The sequence below is a fragment of the Myodes glareolus genome, chromosome 10 (assembly GCF_982192425.1).
Source record: "Myodes glareolus chromosome 10, mMyoGla1.1, whole genome shotgun sequence".
Lineage (NCBI taxonomy): Eukaryota > Metazoa > Chordata > Mammalia > Rodentia > Cricetidae > Myodes > Myodes glareolus.
The window spans coordinates 23,216,546-23,234,981 of NC_142035.1; the positions used below are offsets into that span (position 1 = coordinate 23,216,546).

General features: G+C 47.2%; 1 protein-coding gene across 1 annotated transcript; it reads left to right on the forward strand.

Moving 5' to 3' along the window:
• The first annotated feature begins 2,453 nt into the window (after window positions 1-2,453).
• Gdf5 (growth differentiation factor 5) lies at window positions 2,454-6,805 on the forward strand. The gene is made up of 2 exons (XM_048431654.3): window positions 2,454-3,398; window positions 5,371-6,805. Exons 1-2 carry the CDS (start codon window positions 2,786-2,788, stop codon window positions 6,243-6,245), a joined length of 1,488 nt encoding a protein of 495 aa, XP_048287611.3. The 5' UTR covers window positions 2,454-2,785; the 3' UTR covers window positions 6,246-6,805.
• Window positions 6,806-18,436: the final 11,631 nt, after the last annotated feature.

Genomic DNA, 18,436 nt, shown 5'->3' on the forward strand with positions numbered 1-18,436 from the left:
TAATCTAATGGGATAGACAGATATGTACATAAATTATGATAGGCATAAGGAATTCAGTTAAAACAAAACTATGAAAAAAAAAAAGCACACAGACTGGAAAAACTGACCTGCGTTGGAGATGGGGCGGAGGCTAAGCCTGGGTGGATTTGAACTTGGAGAGCAGCGGACATGTGATGGTTGTTGGGAAGCATAATGCCTTTCCTGGGGAGTAAAGGATGGCTTTGTGTAGCAGCTGGCACATGGGTCAGCTCTTGTTCTGTGGGCAGGCTTTAGGTAGGGGCGAGGTTGGGATGGGGAGAAGCCTGGAGACAAGAAGTCACTTCTAAGGGAATTGTAGCAGGTGAAAGGGAGGACGGGGAGAAGATGCCAGAGAGGACCGTAAAAGAAGACAAGTCAGAAACAAAGACTAGAGAGATGGACCTGAATGGCCTGAGGGACTGGAATGAGTTCAAGCTGTCCTCCAAACTCCCTGAGGAGAGCAGGTGGTGCCTTGGTCCTTAGAAGTGGGCCTCTTCAGACCTAGGAGCCATCAGTGGCCTGGAGTGGCAGAGTCAGTGAACCAGAAGCAGCCCTGTGAGAGAAGGAGCGTTTTCTGCTCTTGGTGAGGACAGAGTTCTGCTCCCAGCACCCATGTCAGGGTGGCTCACAGCTGCCAGTCACTCCAGCTCCAGAGGCCAAAATAGCCGTTTCTGGTCTCCTCTGGCACCCTCTTTCCACACACACACCGAAACAAAATAAATATTTTTAAAAGGGAAAAAAGTTTTGCAGCCACTCAGAGATTCAGAGTGAGGGCTTTGTGTGCTGTTGTCCTGGTGAGGGCTTTGTGCACGCTAACCATGCCCCGGACTACTGAGTTATATGCCTAGTCTCCAGCAGAGAGTTTCTAGAAACCAACTTCAGCGTATGAATGGATCTGTTAGGTCGGCTCCAAGAGTGGAGGATTAGTAAGGACGGCTAGAGTAGGTGGTACAGTTCTATAATCCCGCGCTGTAACCAAGGAGGTAGAGGTAGGAGGATCAGGACTTCAAGGGCAGCCTCAGCTAACATCGCAAGTCCACGGCCAGCTTTCACTGCAGGAGACTCTCTCTCAAGAAAAGGAAAGGAAGAGACTCTGGACTCGGGGGGGGGGGGGGGGCAGGGGGTCTGCAGCAGAAAGTCTGCCTACTATGCTTGAGAGGCCTGTGGTTTTATCCCTATCACCGCTATTCTCAGTGCGTGAAGCTATTCCACGTGAAGCTGCTCCCCCTTCTCCATGACCCTGAGTAAGTTGCCCATGGTTCTACAATATGGGTTCTCCAAAGGAAGGGTGTTTACGTACTTTAGCAAGGTACTTTATGGAAACCCCTTGTAGCTAGGTGGTGACACATGCCTGTCATCTCAGGGTCTGGTAGGTGTAGGATCAGGAGTTCAAGGCCAGCCTTGGATACACAGTGAATCTGAGACCAGCTTGGGTTACAGGAAACCTTATCTAAAGAAGAGGAAAAGGAAGGAGAGGGGCACTCTGGACTTGAGCGTGTATTCAGTTTTCTAAGCAGCCTACGAGAACTCGCTCTTCTAGCTTCCTGCAGGGGTCGCTGCTGCCTTAGGCTGGGGCTGCCGCCTCTGGTCTCAGCCAGTTTCTTCTAAGAAAACTGGCGGTCTTTGCCTGGGCAATGGCTGAGTACACACACCCTGGACCTGTTTTCAGCCAAGGGGGCTACGGGATGGCAGTGCTTAGCCAATGGCATTTGGTGGGGGTGGTAGAGTGGGCACTGTTTTTGTTTTGTTTTTTTCTGTTTCTGGGTCACAAGTTTATTAAAATAAAAGAAACTGTGGGTAAATGCTGCCATCTGTGCTGCCCCCCAACACACACACACACACACACACACACACACACACACACACACACACACACCAGGTCCCAGACTAGACAGAGGGATTGAAACTGCTTTACAGACAACTCCTAGGACGAGGACTTCACTGAAAACCTAGCCCACATGCGCAGTGCCTGCAGATCTCTGCAACTCGCTCCTCAGCATCTCTGCTCAGGATGGAGGGGTGGGCTGCTCAGGGAGGTGGAGGTGAAGACCCCTGAGTCTACTCTGAGATGGGGAGGCCCCCTAAGCCTGAGTCCCGCTGTGGGGCTCTGAGCCAAGAGCCCCCGTGAGCCGTGGCCTCCAAAGGGCACCGGTGATTTTTTTCACATAAATATATCGCACTTAAATGAATTTAGACAGCATGACATCAGAGAGTAATTAAATTGGTTTGGGTTGGAATTCCGTTTCCAATTCCTGAGTTCAGGTTTGTAAAAGATTTTTCGGAGCACCTGCAGGTTTGTGTGTGTGCGTGTGTGTGTGTGTGTGTGTGTGTGTAAGTATTTTCACTGGAAAGGATTCAAAATTAGAGGGGAAAAAAAAAAAACTGGAGCGCACAGGCAGCATTACGCCATTCTTCCTTCTTGGAAAAATCCCTCAGCCTTATACAAGCCTCCTTCAAGCCCTCAGTCAGTTGTGCGGGAGAAAGGGGGCGGTCGGCTTTCTCCTTTCAAGAACGAGTTATTTTCAGCTGCTGACTGGAGACGGTGCACGTCTGGATACGGGAGCATTTCCACTATGGGACTGGATACAGACACACGCCCGGCGGACTTCAAGACGCTCAGACTGAGGAGAAAGCCCTGCCTGCTGCCGCTACTGCTGCTGCCGCCGCCGCTGCTCCAGAAGACCCACTCCTTCCGTGGTTTTTCTTGCCAAGCCAGAGACACCTTCGCTGCCTTTCTCTGTGGTGTCAGTCAGCGGTTGGCCAGAGGATGAGACTCCCCAAACTCCTTACTTTTCTGCTTTGGCACCTGGCTTGGCTGGACCTGGAATTGATCTGCACTGTGTTGGGTGCCCCAGACTTAGGCCAGAGACCCCCAGGGGCCAGGCCAGGGTTGGCCAAAGCAGAGGCCAAGGAGAGGCCAACCCTGACCCGGAACATCTTTAGGCCAGGGGGTCACAGCTACGGTGGGGGGGCCACCAATGCCAGGGCAAAGGGAAGCTCTGGGCAGACACAGGCCAAGAAGGATGAGCCCAGAAAGACGCCCCCCAGATCAGGGGGACCTGAAACCAAGTCAGGACCCCCTCCCCAGACTAGGCAGCCTGCAGCACGGACTGTAACCCCAAAAAGACAGCTTCCTGGGGGCAAAGCATCCTCAAAAACAGGATCTGCCCCCAGCTCCTTCCTGCTGAAGAAGACCAGGGAGCCTGAGACCCCTCGAGAGCCCAAGGAGCCGTTCCGTCCACCCCCCATCACACCCCATGAATACATGCTCTCGCTGTACAGGACGCTGTCCGATGCTGACAGAAAGGGACGCAACAGCAGCGTGAAGTTGGAGGCTGGCCTGGCCAACACCATCACCAGCTTTATTGACAAAGGGCAAGGTGAGGGGGTGGGGTGGCAGGGAGGGGCATTTGTAGAGACCCAGGACCTCCAAAGTCCTGGAGTGTGCAGGTGGGGTCAGTGTGTAGCTCCAGCCTAGGGTGGGAGTCTGGAGTTTATACATACCAAGTACGGTACTAGGAGCACCTAGAGGTCACCATGTCCAGCTTCCGCAATGTGCAGAATAGGCACCAGAGTACAGAGAGGAGCCAAGATCTGCAGCTGGACACTAGACTCCAAGATCCCTCAGATAGCAAAGAGAAAGCAACTTTAGGTACCTGTGGGTCTTCAACTTTACCCTCAGAGAGGGGGCAAAGGGTAGGATATGTAAAGACCCAAAGTGTATCATCTTGAAGTCGCAGCTGACCTAACTCACACTGTGACCCTAGAAGTCCCTTCTTCCCTGGGGTCTGTTTTCCTGTATGCCTATTGCATGGCTTGGGCATTGGCTTGGGTGGTGTCCGAGCCCTGTGAATGCAAAAGCCTCGCATCCTATCCTAACATGCCGCTTTTATCAGTAACCTGGGAGAACACTTGTCTTCCTTGCTTCTCCGGAGGTCTGCCCACCTAGTGTTACGGGCTCAATGCTTCCTCTAAACTTGCTGTGTGTTCTCAGCAAATCCCTTCCCTTCGTAGAGCCTCAGGTTCGCACAGTGCAGAGCTAGCTGGGCCGTTGGCAGTTAGTGAGGTGCCTTGCCGTTCAGAGGCTCTGGTTCTGAGTCTTGGGACTTTGGCAGGCAGGGTGGGGGAGGGGCCAGAGAGTGGGAGAGGCTCCTCATTAGAGCTGGTCTGTAGGGGAATGACAGGGGGTGGGGGAGGTACAGAGGCAGCAGGTCTGGCAGAGGTGGGGGAGGTGGCCTGGCTGCCTGCCCAGCCAGGGAAAGCTGTGACCCCTCTAGGGCTCATAAAATAAGTCCTTGTGTCCCCCCAGCACTAAAGGGGTTTGGGGAGGGGGAGATGGAGAGTTTAAAGGCCTAATTAGTTACTTTCTAGAGCAATATTTGAATATTCTCTAATGGCATATTGGCATTAGGAAGGAGGGCATGCTGATTCAGAGATACCACTGAGTTTCTCTCTCTCTCTCTCTCTCTCTCTCACACACACACACACACAGAGAGAGAGAGAGAGAGAGAGAGAGAAAGAGAGAGAGGGAGACAGAGAGAGAGACAGAGAGAGAGAGAGAGACAGAGAGAGCCTGGTAAATGAATCACATACATGCATACACATATATAGCATCATTTTTCTAGTATTCATAGAAGCCCGACTGTATTTACATATGCCAATAGCATATGTATTACCTTACACTCACTCATGAGCCCAATTACACACACACACACACACACACACACACACTGGAACACTCATGTACACAACAAAATTGTTAAACTGGGAACTAGGGAAGTTGAGTTTCAGATTGGCCTTGCTATTAATTTGCTGTGTTGCCTACATCAATTTACTCCCCAGCTTTGTTCCTCGCCTGTAACAAGAACGCTAAGATCCTTAAGGTGGAAAAAGCTCAGAGAGAAATGTTGAAGTTCTAGGCTACAGTTCTCTTTCCATGCCCCCCTAGCTAGATGATATTGAATGAGTTCCCTCATTCACTCGGCGCTTCAGGCTCCTCCTCTGGAAGAGGGGGTATTACATGCACATACTATCTGTCTTACATGTGGGAGGTCATCACGCTGGCTCGTGCATGGGGTGGGCACTGGTAGAAGGCAGGTCTCGGCTATGACTCTAATATATATATATATCTCATCAGCATGCAGCAGGGACACTCATATCATACAAAGCGCCACACCTACCTCCATTTGGAAAAGGGCTCTTGGTGATTTGGGTGTTGGCTTTGACCATAGTGGGGAGAAGGTTAAAGAAATCTCTTTTGAGTGGGAGAGAGTTAGGTCCTCCCTGGAGGCCCAGAGGTGGCAGGCTGACTCGGGGAAGTGACAGACGTTGACTGCTGGCTGTTTTCTCCAGATGATCGAGGCCCTGTGGTCAGGAAGCAGAGGTACGTGTTTGACATCAGTGCTCTGGAGAAGGATGGGCTGTTGGGGGCTGAACTGCGGATCTTGCGGAAGAAGCCCTTGGACACGGCCAAGCTAGCGGTCCCCAGTAGCGGGCGGGCTGCCCAGCTGAAGCTGTCCAGCTGCCCCAGCGGCCGGCAGCCGGCAGCCTTGCTGGATGTGCGCTCCGTGCCAGGCCTGGATGGGTCTGGCTGGGAGGTGTTCGACATCTGGAAACTCTTCCGAAATTTTAAGAACTCAGCGCAGCTGTGCCTGGAGCTGGAGGCCTGGGAACGGGGCCGGGCTGTGGACCTCCGTGGCCTGGGCTTTGAACGCGCTGCCCGACAGGTCCACGAGAAGGCCCTGTTCCTGGTATTTGGTCGTACGAAGAAACGGGACCTGTTCTTTAACGAGATTAAGGCCCGTTCTGGCCAGGATGACAAGACTGTGTATGAATACCTGTTTAGCCAGCGGCGGAAACGGCGGGCCCCACTGGCCAACCGCCAGGGCAAACGACCCAGCAAGAACCTCAAGGCTCGTTGCAGTCGTAAAGCTTTGCATGTCAACTTCAAGGACATGGGTTGGGACGACTGGATCATTGCGCCCCTTGAGTATGAGGCCTTCCATTGCGAAGGACTGTGTGAGTTCCCCTTGCGCTCCCACTTGGAGCCCACAAACCATGCGGTCATCCAGACCCTCATGAATTCTATGGACCCTGAGTCCACACCACCCACCTGTTGTGTGCCCACACGGCTGAGTCCCATTAGCATCCTCTTCATTGACTCCGCCAACAATGTGGTGTACAAACAGTACGAGGACATGGTCGTAGAATCCTGTGGCTGCAGGTAGCAGCACTGGCCCTCTGTCTTACAGGGTGGCACATCCAGAGAGAACCCCTCCACATGCTCCCGGGATCACAGAGGGGTTGTGAAGCTGCAGCCGGAAGTATCCTGACAGTCTGCATGAAAGGGGATTTCAGCAGGCCTTCTCTCTGGGTGTGGTCTCGGCTAACGAGCCCCCCATCTGAAGATTCCTGCCCTTCTGCTCCTCAGACAGGCAACGATGGACCCAAAGAACAGACTGAGTGGAACTGAGACTCAGGAAAGGAGTCCTTGAACGAGACTCGGTCTCCGTCTCTTCTGCCTTGGCCTCCTCCGCCTCCAGACTCTCTAGAGGAGCTGGTGCTATCCTACGCCCTTCACGGGACAGTCACAGTGCTATCCCCTCCTTGAGTCACCTTTGTGCCTGTGACTTTCCACCCCTAGGGCAGAGGCGATGCTCACTGTCTGGGCTGGTCGAGCAGGGGACATGGGTAGGGATGAAGTGTAGGGGCAAAGAGTATGAGCCTATTAGACTGTTAGACTAAAATGTACATTGACGAGATAAAAAAGCTGAATCCTCATTCCTAACGTTGTGGCAGATTTCTTGTTCACTCCAGAGGACCCAGACCCCTTAAAGAGTTGCTGACCCTGAGTATGAAGGTAGGCTGCCTCAGGTAAAAACTGTTTTTCTGGCTTGGACCCCACCCCCACGCCTGGGAACTGAAGCAGAACGGGGCAGAGAGTACAGCTGGTCAGGGCCAGTGCTCACCTCTTACCCCATTCCTGATCCTTCCAAAGGCCTATTGGTCCCCAGCTCCTTCCGTTCCATTGGGGCCTAGCAGAAAACGAGAGTTTTACATTCCTTAGTCAGTTTGCTGTCTCCAGAATGAAGCCTTAGGAGAGGGAAGGAGCTTGATTGTCTTTAAATTTGTCTCCACCTTGGTCACCAGCACCTGCCCAGTCCAGGCTCCCTCTGCTTCCTGAATCACTGACTGAGCCTCACTTTATTCCACCAGGGCATCTGGCCTGCCAAGGGTCTCTTCCTCCCTATGGTGGCATCTCCTTTCTGCCATTGACCATTGTTCTGGCATGGTCCCGCATGGTCTGGCTTGCCACCCCACTGCTGCTCTCTGCTCTGTGTGACCGCAGCACTTCGCTGCTCCTGCAGCTCCTCCCTTTACATTTCCCATTCTACAAGTACATAATTACACACGAATCACCCACCTCCCTGCTGACCTCAGACAGACAATGCCAGGCCCAGCCCCACAGTGCTTCCTGCTTGGAACTTGGCCCACAGTAAATGCTCACTTCCTTTCCTTTGCTAGAATCTTTGGGGAGGTATGGGATGTAAACTTTCTGAGAGGACAGTCCACTGGTAGGGAAATTGAGGCACCTGGATCCCAGAGTGGAGGACTCAAGGCCAGATTCTACCTGGCTAAAGAGAGTCACAAGAGCCAGGAGACTCTGGTTCCCACCCAGAGGGCCTCAAAATTTTCCCCACCTCTCTCCAGCTGGGTCTTTGATTCCCAGGGCTGCCAGCCAAAGTTGTCTCAAGAGTAGGGATCCCTGCCCAACAATGGGCAGGTCTTGTGTCCTTTCCCTTTGGGTTGTCAGGACCTGAAGTGAGAGCCCAGTGCAGGGGGCAGCCTTCATTTGAGCTGCCTCCTTGGTTTGGAGGCCATTACCTGTCCCACAGGGGCCAGACTGAGTCTGGAACAGAGTTCTCTCTGGCTTGGCTTCGTTGTGTTTGGCTAGTAGTGAGCCCAGGAGCTCTGGAAGTAAACAAAAGAGCTGCCACAGCAGACAGAGGCCTGGTGTGTGAGAGGAGAATGAGCCCAGAGGAAGGTGCCAGTGAGGCCAAGGAGACAGAGTGGATACAGAGAGAGCAGTGTAGGAGCGAGGTGTAGAACCCACAGGCAGAGAGACAACACGAAGGGGTCACAGGTGGCACTGGCTGCCCTCAAGTACTTATTTCCTGGGCTGTGTATCTTTTGTTTCTTGAAAAGTTCTCCGTGCCTTAGTGCCAGCGGAGGGTAATCCGACTCACAGAGCCCTTCCTGTTGAAGGACTCGGCTTTGAGCGAATGGTCATAGCGCTGGCTGGACACCCCTGAAGCTTGCTTTCCCATCCCAGCCTGCCCGGAGCTCTTTTTCTCCAAGGAACAATTCAGACTTTGCAGCCCCTACATTCAGCTCTAGGGATCCATTCTGGCCACCAGTAGTGACAAGAATCCTCCCGTCTCAAACTTCAGAGCAGGGCAATGGCCTCTTTGGAGAGCTCTCCTCCCCAGCACCACACTGCCCACAGCCACTGGAAGCTGCATTCCTATGTACTGTATTCTTGCTCAAAGAATAGAGAACTTTCTGGGCTCAGGCAATGACTCGTTGGTAGAGTACTTACCATACAGTGTGAGGACCTGAGTTTTGATTCTCAGCACCCACATAAAAATCAGAGAATAGCAGTACCATAATCCCAGTGTGGCATTGGCCACCCCGAGTACTTATTCCCCAGGTTGTAATCCCACTGCTTGAGAGGCAGGGATAGCAGATCCCTGGAGCTTGCTGGCCAGCCAGCCTAGCCAAATCTTTGAGCTCCAGGTCCAGTATGGGAGACCCTATCTCAAAACACAAGGTTGAGAAAGACACCTGACATCAACCCGTGGCCTCTACATGAATACACATAACACCCATACACATGTACATGTGCACTTGGATGCTCATGTGCACACAAAGACATATCCCTCCCACATGCGCACAAAAACAACATAGGGCTTCTATTCTACTCTATAGTCCCCCAGCTCTGAAGGGTTCAAAAATTTGTGTAGTTTCAAGCTTCAGTTTTGTCTTCTGTCAGTTATAGACCTTGGGGGCTGCAGAAAGGGCTCAGCAGTTTAGAGTGCTTGTTGCCCTTGCTGAGGACCCGAGTTCAGTTCCCAGCACCCACACCTGTGATCCGGGATCCAGGGGATATGAAGGCCTCTTCTGGCCTCTGTGGGTACCCTCATACATGACTGATGATTCATATAACAAGTGTGCATGCACACGCGCGTGCATATGAACAAAAATACACTTTGAGAAAAAGTTATAGGCTTTGAACAAGAAGTAGGTACTGCCATGTGGCCAGGCTGCCCCATGACTCACTATGTATCCGAGGCTGGTTCTTAGACTTCTGAGATTGCAAGTATGTACCACTTGATTCAACTTGGTTCCTCATTTGAGAAAGGAGAGAAGTAAATGGCAAAGAGAGGGAAATGAAATAGAGAGGAAGGCGGTAAACATCATATTGATTACCTATTTCATGAAGCGAGCTGTGAGACTATGAAAGACACTCAACCTAGTAGAGTGAATGGCGCGAAGATGGCACTCAGTAAACACTAGCTGCTGTCTTTATTGTCACTCAGATTGTCCTAATGATAAGTAATATGAGGACTAGCTGTGTGTGGGAGCTCCCCCTCCCCCAAGTGGCAGCTGTGTGTGTAGTCCTCACAGAGCAGCACTAGCTGTCCTAGAACAGCTGTGGACCAGGCTGGCCATGACCTCACAGAGATCCGCCTGCCTCTGCCTCCCTAGTGCTGGGATTAAAGGTGTGCGCCACCACATCTAGCTCCTAAGAGGACCATTGACTTCTGTTGTTTTTTTACTCAGAGTGGCAATCACATGTCTCCTGCAGATCTCCTCATTCCTATACCCACTCTTCTGGGCCCCTGAGTCCACTGACCCCTGTCTTGGCTAGCAATGGAGTCACCTCCCTGGCTTGGCTCCCTGGCCCCAAAACTATCTCCTTAGGGACACTCCATGCTGTTAGTTCCTTGGGAAAAATAGCAGAGCAGAGTTTAGGGCAGGAAACATGAGAGGCCCAGAGGGGAGGAAAGAAGGGAGGCTTCCAGCACTCTGCTCCTGATCGCTGGGCCCTTTCCACATCCTGTGTCCCAGGGTCACAACAGGAGGAACAACTTCTCCAGGGTTGGGACACATAACCTTGGGAAGACTTACAGCTCTCATTCTGACTCAGCTGGCTCTCCTGATCTGAACACACATGTAAGGAAGCACAGTAGGGCTGGGCTAGTCTCACAAGTGGGAATTGGCAAGTTCCAGTCCTGGTTCTCCCACTTTCCAGCTAAGTGGTCCAAGCTAAGTTAGTTAACCTCTCCAAGCCTCAGTTTCCTTGCTTGTAAAAAAAATGGACAATATAAAAGTTATAAATCTGGGGCTTGAGAGATGACTCAGTTGTTAAAAGCACTTGCTGTTCTTGTAGAAGGCCTATGTTTGGCTCCCAGTTCCCACATGGCAGCTCACAACCAGCTGTAACTTCAGGTCCAGAGGAGCCAACATCTTTTCTGGTCTCTGTGGGCACCATCTATCCATGTGCCACACATACCTACACACAGGGAAACACTCAGACACATGAAATAAAAAACGTATAAATCATTGGGCAGTGGTGGTGCATGCCTTTAATCCTAGCACTTGGAAGGCAGAGGCAGGCAGACCTCTGTGAGTTTAAGGCCAACCTAATATATAAAGTGAGTTCCAGGACAGCTGGGACTGTTGCCCAGAAAAAATCCTATCTTGAAAAACCAATATATAAATATAACGGTCTTGAAAAATTATAAACCATTAGATTCAGAATATGAGGGTATTCAGCAATTTCATCAATGAATGACTCTTTGATCTAGTCATTCATTCATTGATTAATGAACAGTTGCTGAAGGTCTAATCAGGCACAGACGCTGTACTGATTGTTAAGATAATGATAGAAGTATTGCATGTGTTTACCAAAGGCTTGCCATGTGCCAGGTCCTTGTACTTTTTTTTTTTTAAAAAAAGATTTATTTATTTATTATGTATACAACATTCCTTCCATGTATGTTTGCATGCCAGAAGAGGGCACCAGATCTCATTATAGATGGCTGTGAGCCACCATGTGGTTGCTGGGAATTGAACTCCGGACCTCTGGAAGAGCAGTCAGTGTTCTTAACCTCTGAGCCATCTCTCCAGCCCCAGGTCCTTGTACTTAACTCTTTATGGGAAGTTTCATACTCATAATGTTCTTAAGGCTCATGCATGAATGAAAAAGAAAACAAAGAGCCTAAATCATGTTGCGATAAGGAAGGCTTGATGAGAGTAGATGAAATAGAAAAGGAAAAAAGCTCTATCCATTTAAATCCATGATACCAACTCCATCAGTAAGTAGGGGATATGAAAAATGTAATTTCACCACCTTCAGATTGGAAGAACACGGCATTGTAGGTGGCTGTGAAGGCTATGGAATTGATGGAATGTGATATGGCTGCCTGAATGCCTTAACAAGGATGATATAAGAGCTTTGGGACTGGGACAATAGTTCACAGTTCAGAGGTGTACTGGCTTGCCTAGCATGTGCAAGACTCTGGGACTGAACCCTAACCCTGCAAGAAGAAAGGAAAAAAGTGCTTATTACATGAATATGTCATTATACCTGTTTTTTTTAATTAATTAATTTATTTATTTACTTATTATGTATACAATATTCTGTTTGCGTGTATGCCTTCAGGCCAGAAGAGGGCACCAGACCTCATTACAGATGGTTGTGAGCCACCATGTGGTTGCCGGGAATTGAACTCAGGACCTTTGGAAGAGCAAGCAATGCTCTTAACCACTGAGCCATCTCTCCAGCCCTATACCTGTTTTTTTTTTTTAAAGACTTTTGTTTTTTGTTTTTTTATTGATTTTTATTTACCTTTTTTATTTACATTTTTCTCTGCCCTCCCTGCCTTTTCCCTCCCCTTCAACTCTTCCCAAGGTCCCTATGCTCCCAATTACGCAGGAGATCTTGTCTTTTTCTATTTTCTACTTCCCATGTAGATTAGATCTATGTAAGTCTCTCTTAGGGTCCTCATTGTTGTCTAAGTTCTCTGGGATTGTGATTTATAGACTGGCTTTCTTTGCTTTATGTTCAAAAACCACTTATGAGTAAGTACATGTGATAATTTTCTGTGTCTGAGTTACCTCACTCAAAATAATGTTTTCTAGCTCCATCCATTTTTGCAAAATTCAAGATGCTACTTTATTCTGCAGTGTAATACTCCATTGTGTAAATGTACGACATTTTTCTTATCCATTCTTCAATTGAGGGGCATTTAGGTTGTTTCCAGGTTCTAGCTATGACAAACAAAGCTTCTATGAACATAGTTGAGCATATGTCCTTGTGGCACGATTAAGATATCGTGGCACTTTTTGGATATATACCCAAAAGTGATATTACTGGGTCTTGAAGAAGGTTGTTTCCTAATTTTCTGAGAAATTGCCACACTGACATCCAAAGGGGTTGTACCAGCTTGCATTCCCACCAGCAATGCAGAAGTGTTCCCTTTTCCTCACAACCTCTCCAGCATAAGTTGTCATCAGTGTTTTTGATCTTGGCCATTCTTTCAGGTGTAAGATGGAATCTCAGAGTTGTTTTGATTTGCATTTCTCTGATGACTAAAGATGTTGAACATTTCCTTAAGTGTCTTTCAGCCATTTTAGATTCCTCTGTTGAGAGTTCTCTGTTTAGGTCTGTACTCCATTTTTTTTTATTGGATTGTGTTCTTCTGGTGACCGATTTCTTGAGTTCTTTGTATATTTTGGAGATCAGCCCTCTGTCTGATGTGGGGTTAGTGAAGATCTTTTCCCATTCTGTAGGCTGTCGTTTTGTTGACTGTGTCCTTTGCTTTACAGAAGCTTTTCAGTTTCAGGAGGTCTCATTTGTTAATTGTTTCTCTCAGAGTCTGTGCTGCTAGAGTTATATTTAGAAAGTGGTCTCCAGTGCCAATGCGTTCAAGTGTACTTCCCACTTTCTCTTCTATAAGGTTCAGTGTGTCTGGCTTTATGTTGAGGTCTTTGATCCATTTGGACTTGAGTTTTGTGCATGGTGACAGATATGGGTCTACTTTCATTCTTCTACATGTTGATATCCAGTTACGCCATCAACACTTGTTAAATATGCTTTCTTTTTTCTATTTGATATTTTTTGTGTCCTTGTCAAAGATCTGGTGTTCGAACATGTGTGGATTGATATCCGGGTCTTCTATTTGGTTCCATTGGTCCTCCTGTCTGTTCTTATGCCAAGACCAGGCTGTTTTCAGTATTGTAGCTCTATAGTAGAGTTTGAAGTCGGAACTGTGATGCCTCCAGAAGTTCTTTTATTGTACAGGATTGTTTTGGCTATTCTGGGTTTTTTTGCTTTTTCATATGAAGTTGAGTACCATTCTTTTGAGGCCTTTGAAGAATTTTGCTGGGATTTTGATGGGCATTGCATTGAATCTGTGAGACTTTTGTTGTTTATTTCCTTGGCTTGTTTATTTCCTGGCTGCCCAGACTCCCAAAATACAGAAACTGTATTAATTAAATCACTGCTTGGCCTATTAGCTCTAACTTCTTTTTTTTTTTTTAAATATTTATTTATTTATCTATTTATTATGTATACAATATTCTGTCTGTATGTATGCCTGCAGGCCAGAAGAGGGCACCAGACCCCATTACAGATGGTTGTGAGCCACCATGTGGTTGCTGGGAATTGAACTCAGGACCTTTGGAAGAACAGGCAATGCTCTTAACCTCTGAGCCATCTCTCCAGCCCCTTAGCTCTAACTTCTTATTGGCTAGCTTTTACATCTTAATTTAGCCCATTTCCATTATTTTATATTTTACTACAAGAATTGTGGCCTACCAGAAAGATTCTGGCATTTCTATCTCTGGTGGCAGTTCCATGCTTCTCCTTACTCTGCCTTTCTTCTCCCAGCATTCAGTTTAGTTTTCCTCACTATCTCTACTCTGCCCTATCAGGCCAAGCCAGTTACTTTATTCATTAACCAGTAAAAGCAATATATATATACAAAAGGACCTCCCACACCATTTCCCCTTTTCTGTTTAAATAAAAAGGAAAGTTTTAACTTTAATATAGTAAAATTACATATAACAAAACAGGTATCAAGCAACATTAGTTATAATATTTATATCTATCTTATCTTTTATCATATCTAAGAAAAACTATAACTATCTATTCTTCAACTCCATCAAAGAATCTAGAAGGATATATAATATTACCTAAGTAAACAGGAAGAACATTGTCAGCAACTTCTAAAACTCTAGAATTGACAGAGACATCTCACTGCCTGGACAGTTATCCAAAGTTCTTCTGTACCGTTGCGGCATTCATCTTCAGCCTATTGGTCATAGTATCCGGCAAACTTTTCCATGAAGCAGGAAATTTCAAAGACAGTTCTCCCTATATTGGCATTTTGCCAGTCACTTTCTTCTGTATCCTGCAGAATGTTTAACAGAGTCTTTCATGAAGCAGGAACCCTGAAAGATCATCTCACTTTTAGGCAAGTTCAGTAGTCATTTTCTGTGAGTCCTGCATGTCCAGTTCATACAGCATACCATCAAACAGTCCAGGCAAGAGCAGTTTCTTGCCCAAATGGCTAGCTAGCTCTATAAGGAGCCTCTTGGATGCCCATTGAGGACAGATAGACAGACAGGAAGTTGTAGCGTTTAGAGAGGATCTCAGTCTTTTTGGATGGAAGAACAGAAGAGATAGAAGATCACTGCTCTCTTCTCCACTGCTTCTCTGATAATTCAGGTTCTTATTCTGATATCTGACTTCCATTTTTTTATTGATAAAGAATAATTAGATAAGCACAACATCTGGCATCCAACATGGGGCTCAAACCCGTGGCCCTAGGATCAAGAGTCTCATGGTCTACCAACTGAGCTGGCTAACTTTCCTTTTTAATTAGACAAAAAGGGGGAAACGATGTGGAATAACCCTTTTGTACATTGTGAATGTATTACTCTCATTGATTTCATAAAGGGATAACTGACCAATGGCTAAGCAGAAAGAGGTTAGTCAGGAATGCCAGACTAAGAGAATGCTGGGAAGAAGGGTAGAGTAGCCAAGAATATGGGAAGATGTACTTTCCATGCTGAAAAAAGGAACCATCACATTGTAGAGTGTAGATAAGAAATATGGGTTATGGGGGTTGGAGAGATAGTTTAGCAGTTAGGAGTACTGACTGTTCTTCCAGAGGACCCTGGTTCAATTCTTAGCACCCACATGGCAGCTAACAACTGTAACTCCAAGATCTGACACCCTCACACAGAAATACATGAAGGCAAAACACCAAAGCAAATAAAGTAAAAATACATTATAAAGAAGAAATATGGGTTAATTTAAGGTGTAAGAGCTAGTTAGTAACAAGCCTAAGCTATTAACCAAGGATTTATAAATAATAAGTTTCCATGGAGATGGAGAGATGGCTCAGTGGTTAAGAGCATTGACTACTCTCCCAGAGACATGGGCTTATTTCCCAGCACCTACATGGCAGCTCACAGCTGTCTGTAACTCTAGTCCCAGAGAGTCTGACACCTTCATATCAAATGCACATAAAATAAAGTTAAATAAATATTTTAATAAAGTCTCTGGGTGGTTATTTAGGAGTTGACTGACGGGACAGAGCTAACTGACAGAAGACAGAATATTCCATCTAAGCTTTTACCTCCTGAGTGCTGGGATTAAAGGCATGTACAACCATACCCAGCTGATTTTCCGATTTCTTGACCTAAGTCATTACAGGATGAACAGAGGAGGACGTTATGGTGAAAGGTCTAGAAATAATTTCTTTTTTCCTTTTTATTTATTTATTTATTTATTAAAAATTTCCACCTCCTCCCCGTCTCCTTTTTTCCTCCCCCTGTCCACCTCCCCCTCCCTCTCTAGTCTTAAGAGCAGTCAGGGTTCCCTGCCCCGTGGGAAATCCAAGGTCCTCCCTGCTCCATCCACGTCTATAAAGGTGAGCATCCAAACAAATCAGGCTCCCACAAAGTCAGTCCATGCAGCAGAATAAAAACCCAGTGCCATTGTCTTTGGCCTCTCAGTCAGCCTTCATTGCCAGCCACATTCAGAGTGTCCATTTTGATCACATACTCCATCACTCCCAGTCCAGCTGGCCTTGGTGAGCTCCCATTAGTCCCACCATCTCAGTGGGTGAACGCACCCCTCGTGACCCTGACTTCCTTGTTCATGTTCTCCCTCCTTCTGCTCCTCATTTGGACCTTGGGAACTAAGTCCAGTGTTCCAATGTGGGTCTCTGTCTCTATCTCCATCCACCGCCAGATGAAGGTTCTATGGTGATATGCAAAATATTCATCAGTGTGGCTATGGGACAAGGAAAGTTCAGGCACCCTTTCCTCTGCTGCCCAAGGAACAATCTGGGGACCTCTCCTTGGACCTGGGAACCCCTCTAGAGATAAGTCTCTTGTAAACCCTAAAATGGCTCCCTTAATTAAGATATTTACTTCCCTGCTCCCATATTAGAAATAATTTCTTAAGAGCAGAAGAAACTAGAGCGATAAGGACGGGGAAGGAGAGAAGAACAGCAGTGTGAGGAAACATCATACATCCTTCAGGAGCCGAAGGACTTGCACAGGTTGAAGAAATGCCATCAGGACATCAGTCCAGAGGCTAGAACCACGCTCTAAGAGATGCATATCTCATTGCTGCTGGGGGGACCAAGCATGATGTAAATCTCTGCATCCTCAGTTCTCACAGCTACCCTACGGCACAGCTGCCATACCTTCATTCTATAGGTGAGCTATTGCAGTATATCTTTCCCTAGGCAGATCTTGGGATGTTTTTCTCTTTTAAAGCTTAAGGATAGCTTATTTCTGAAAATTTCTTATGTCTGTATGCTCATCATACAGGATATGGTGTTTTATATAGACATTTTAATACAAGTATATAATGAACTTTGAGCATATTAGTCTATCCCCTGGTGTTTGTTTGGTTTTGTTTTTGGGACAAGATTTCACACTGTAGTAGTTCAGATTGGCTTTGGACTCAGCAAGCACCCTGCATTGGCATGCTTGGGGATGGGATGATAAGCATGTGTCATAACACCCGGCTTAAAAGACTGAAGACTAAAGATAGTTGAGGTTAAGTACCAATCCTCTGTGGTTGTGAAGACCATGTATATTACTTGGAAAATGGGATTGGAATAGAGGGGTTTGGGTGAACACAGATTAGCAGTACAAGAAAAGGAAGGAGACTGGGCATGCTGAAGGTGAATGACATGGATGGGAGCTGATGGGAGACACTAGCCTAGGGACCAGGTGAACAATGATTAATGACTTACAAAGTGGAGAAGGCAGATTCGTCATGCTAAGCCTTTTAACTTAAAACTGGGATTGACTGCACATATGTAACCCAAGGACTATGAATGCAGAGGCACCCTCCTGCTCACTTGAGTCCAGGAGACCAGTGTAGTGGCCACGTCTCAAAACAAAAAAAACCAAAATACAAAATTACTATGAGAAAGATGAGGTAGGTGTATCTCTGGTTTACTGCTTGCCTAGCATTTGCCAAATCCTGAATTAGATTCCCATTCCTGAAAAAACCAGACCAAACCAAACCATGTCTACTAAACTGAAACATTTTCTAAGGGGAAGAATTTTTATACACACACACACTCACACACACACACAAAAAAAAAAAGACCTGGAAGAAAGGCCTGGGTAAGGTGGGGAGTTAGCACAGACCTGAATTTGGACTCGAGCAGCCATGTGAAAACCAAGCATACACAGTCTCCACTGGAGCATTTTAGTCAGCCAATCTAGCCAAATTAGCAATCCTCAGGTCCAGTTAAAGAACCTGTCTAGAGGGCTGGAGAGATGGCTCAGAGGTTAAGAGCACTGGCTGCTCTTCCAGAGGTCCTGAGTTCAATTCTCAGCAACCACATGGTGGCTCACAGCCATCTGTAATGAGATCTGGTGCCTTCTTCTGGCGTGCAGGTGTACATGGAGGCAGAATGTTGTATACGTAATAAATTAAAAAAAAAAAGAACCTGTCTAGGGCTGGAGAGATGGCTCAGAGGTTGAGAGCATTGATTATCCTTCCAGAGGTCCTGAGTTTAATTCCTGGCAACGATATGGTGGTTCACAACCATCTATAATGAGATCTGATACTTTCTTCTGGCTTGCAGGTAAACATGCATACAGACGATTACATACATAATAAATAAATGAATCTAAGAGAGAGAGAGAGAGAGAGACAATTGGTGGTGATGGCGTATACTTTTAATCCCAGAACCAGGGAGGCAATGGCACCAAGGAAGGATCTCTGTGAGTTTGAGAAAGCCTGGTCTACATAGACAATTCTAGGAGAGCCAGGGCTACACAGAGAGACCCTGTCTCAAAAAACAAACAA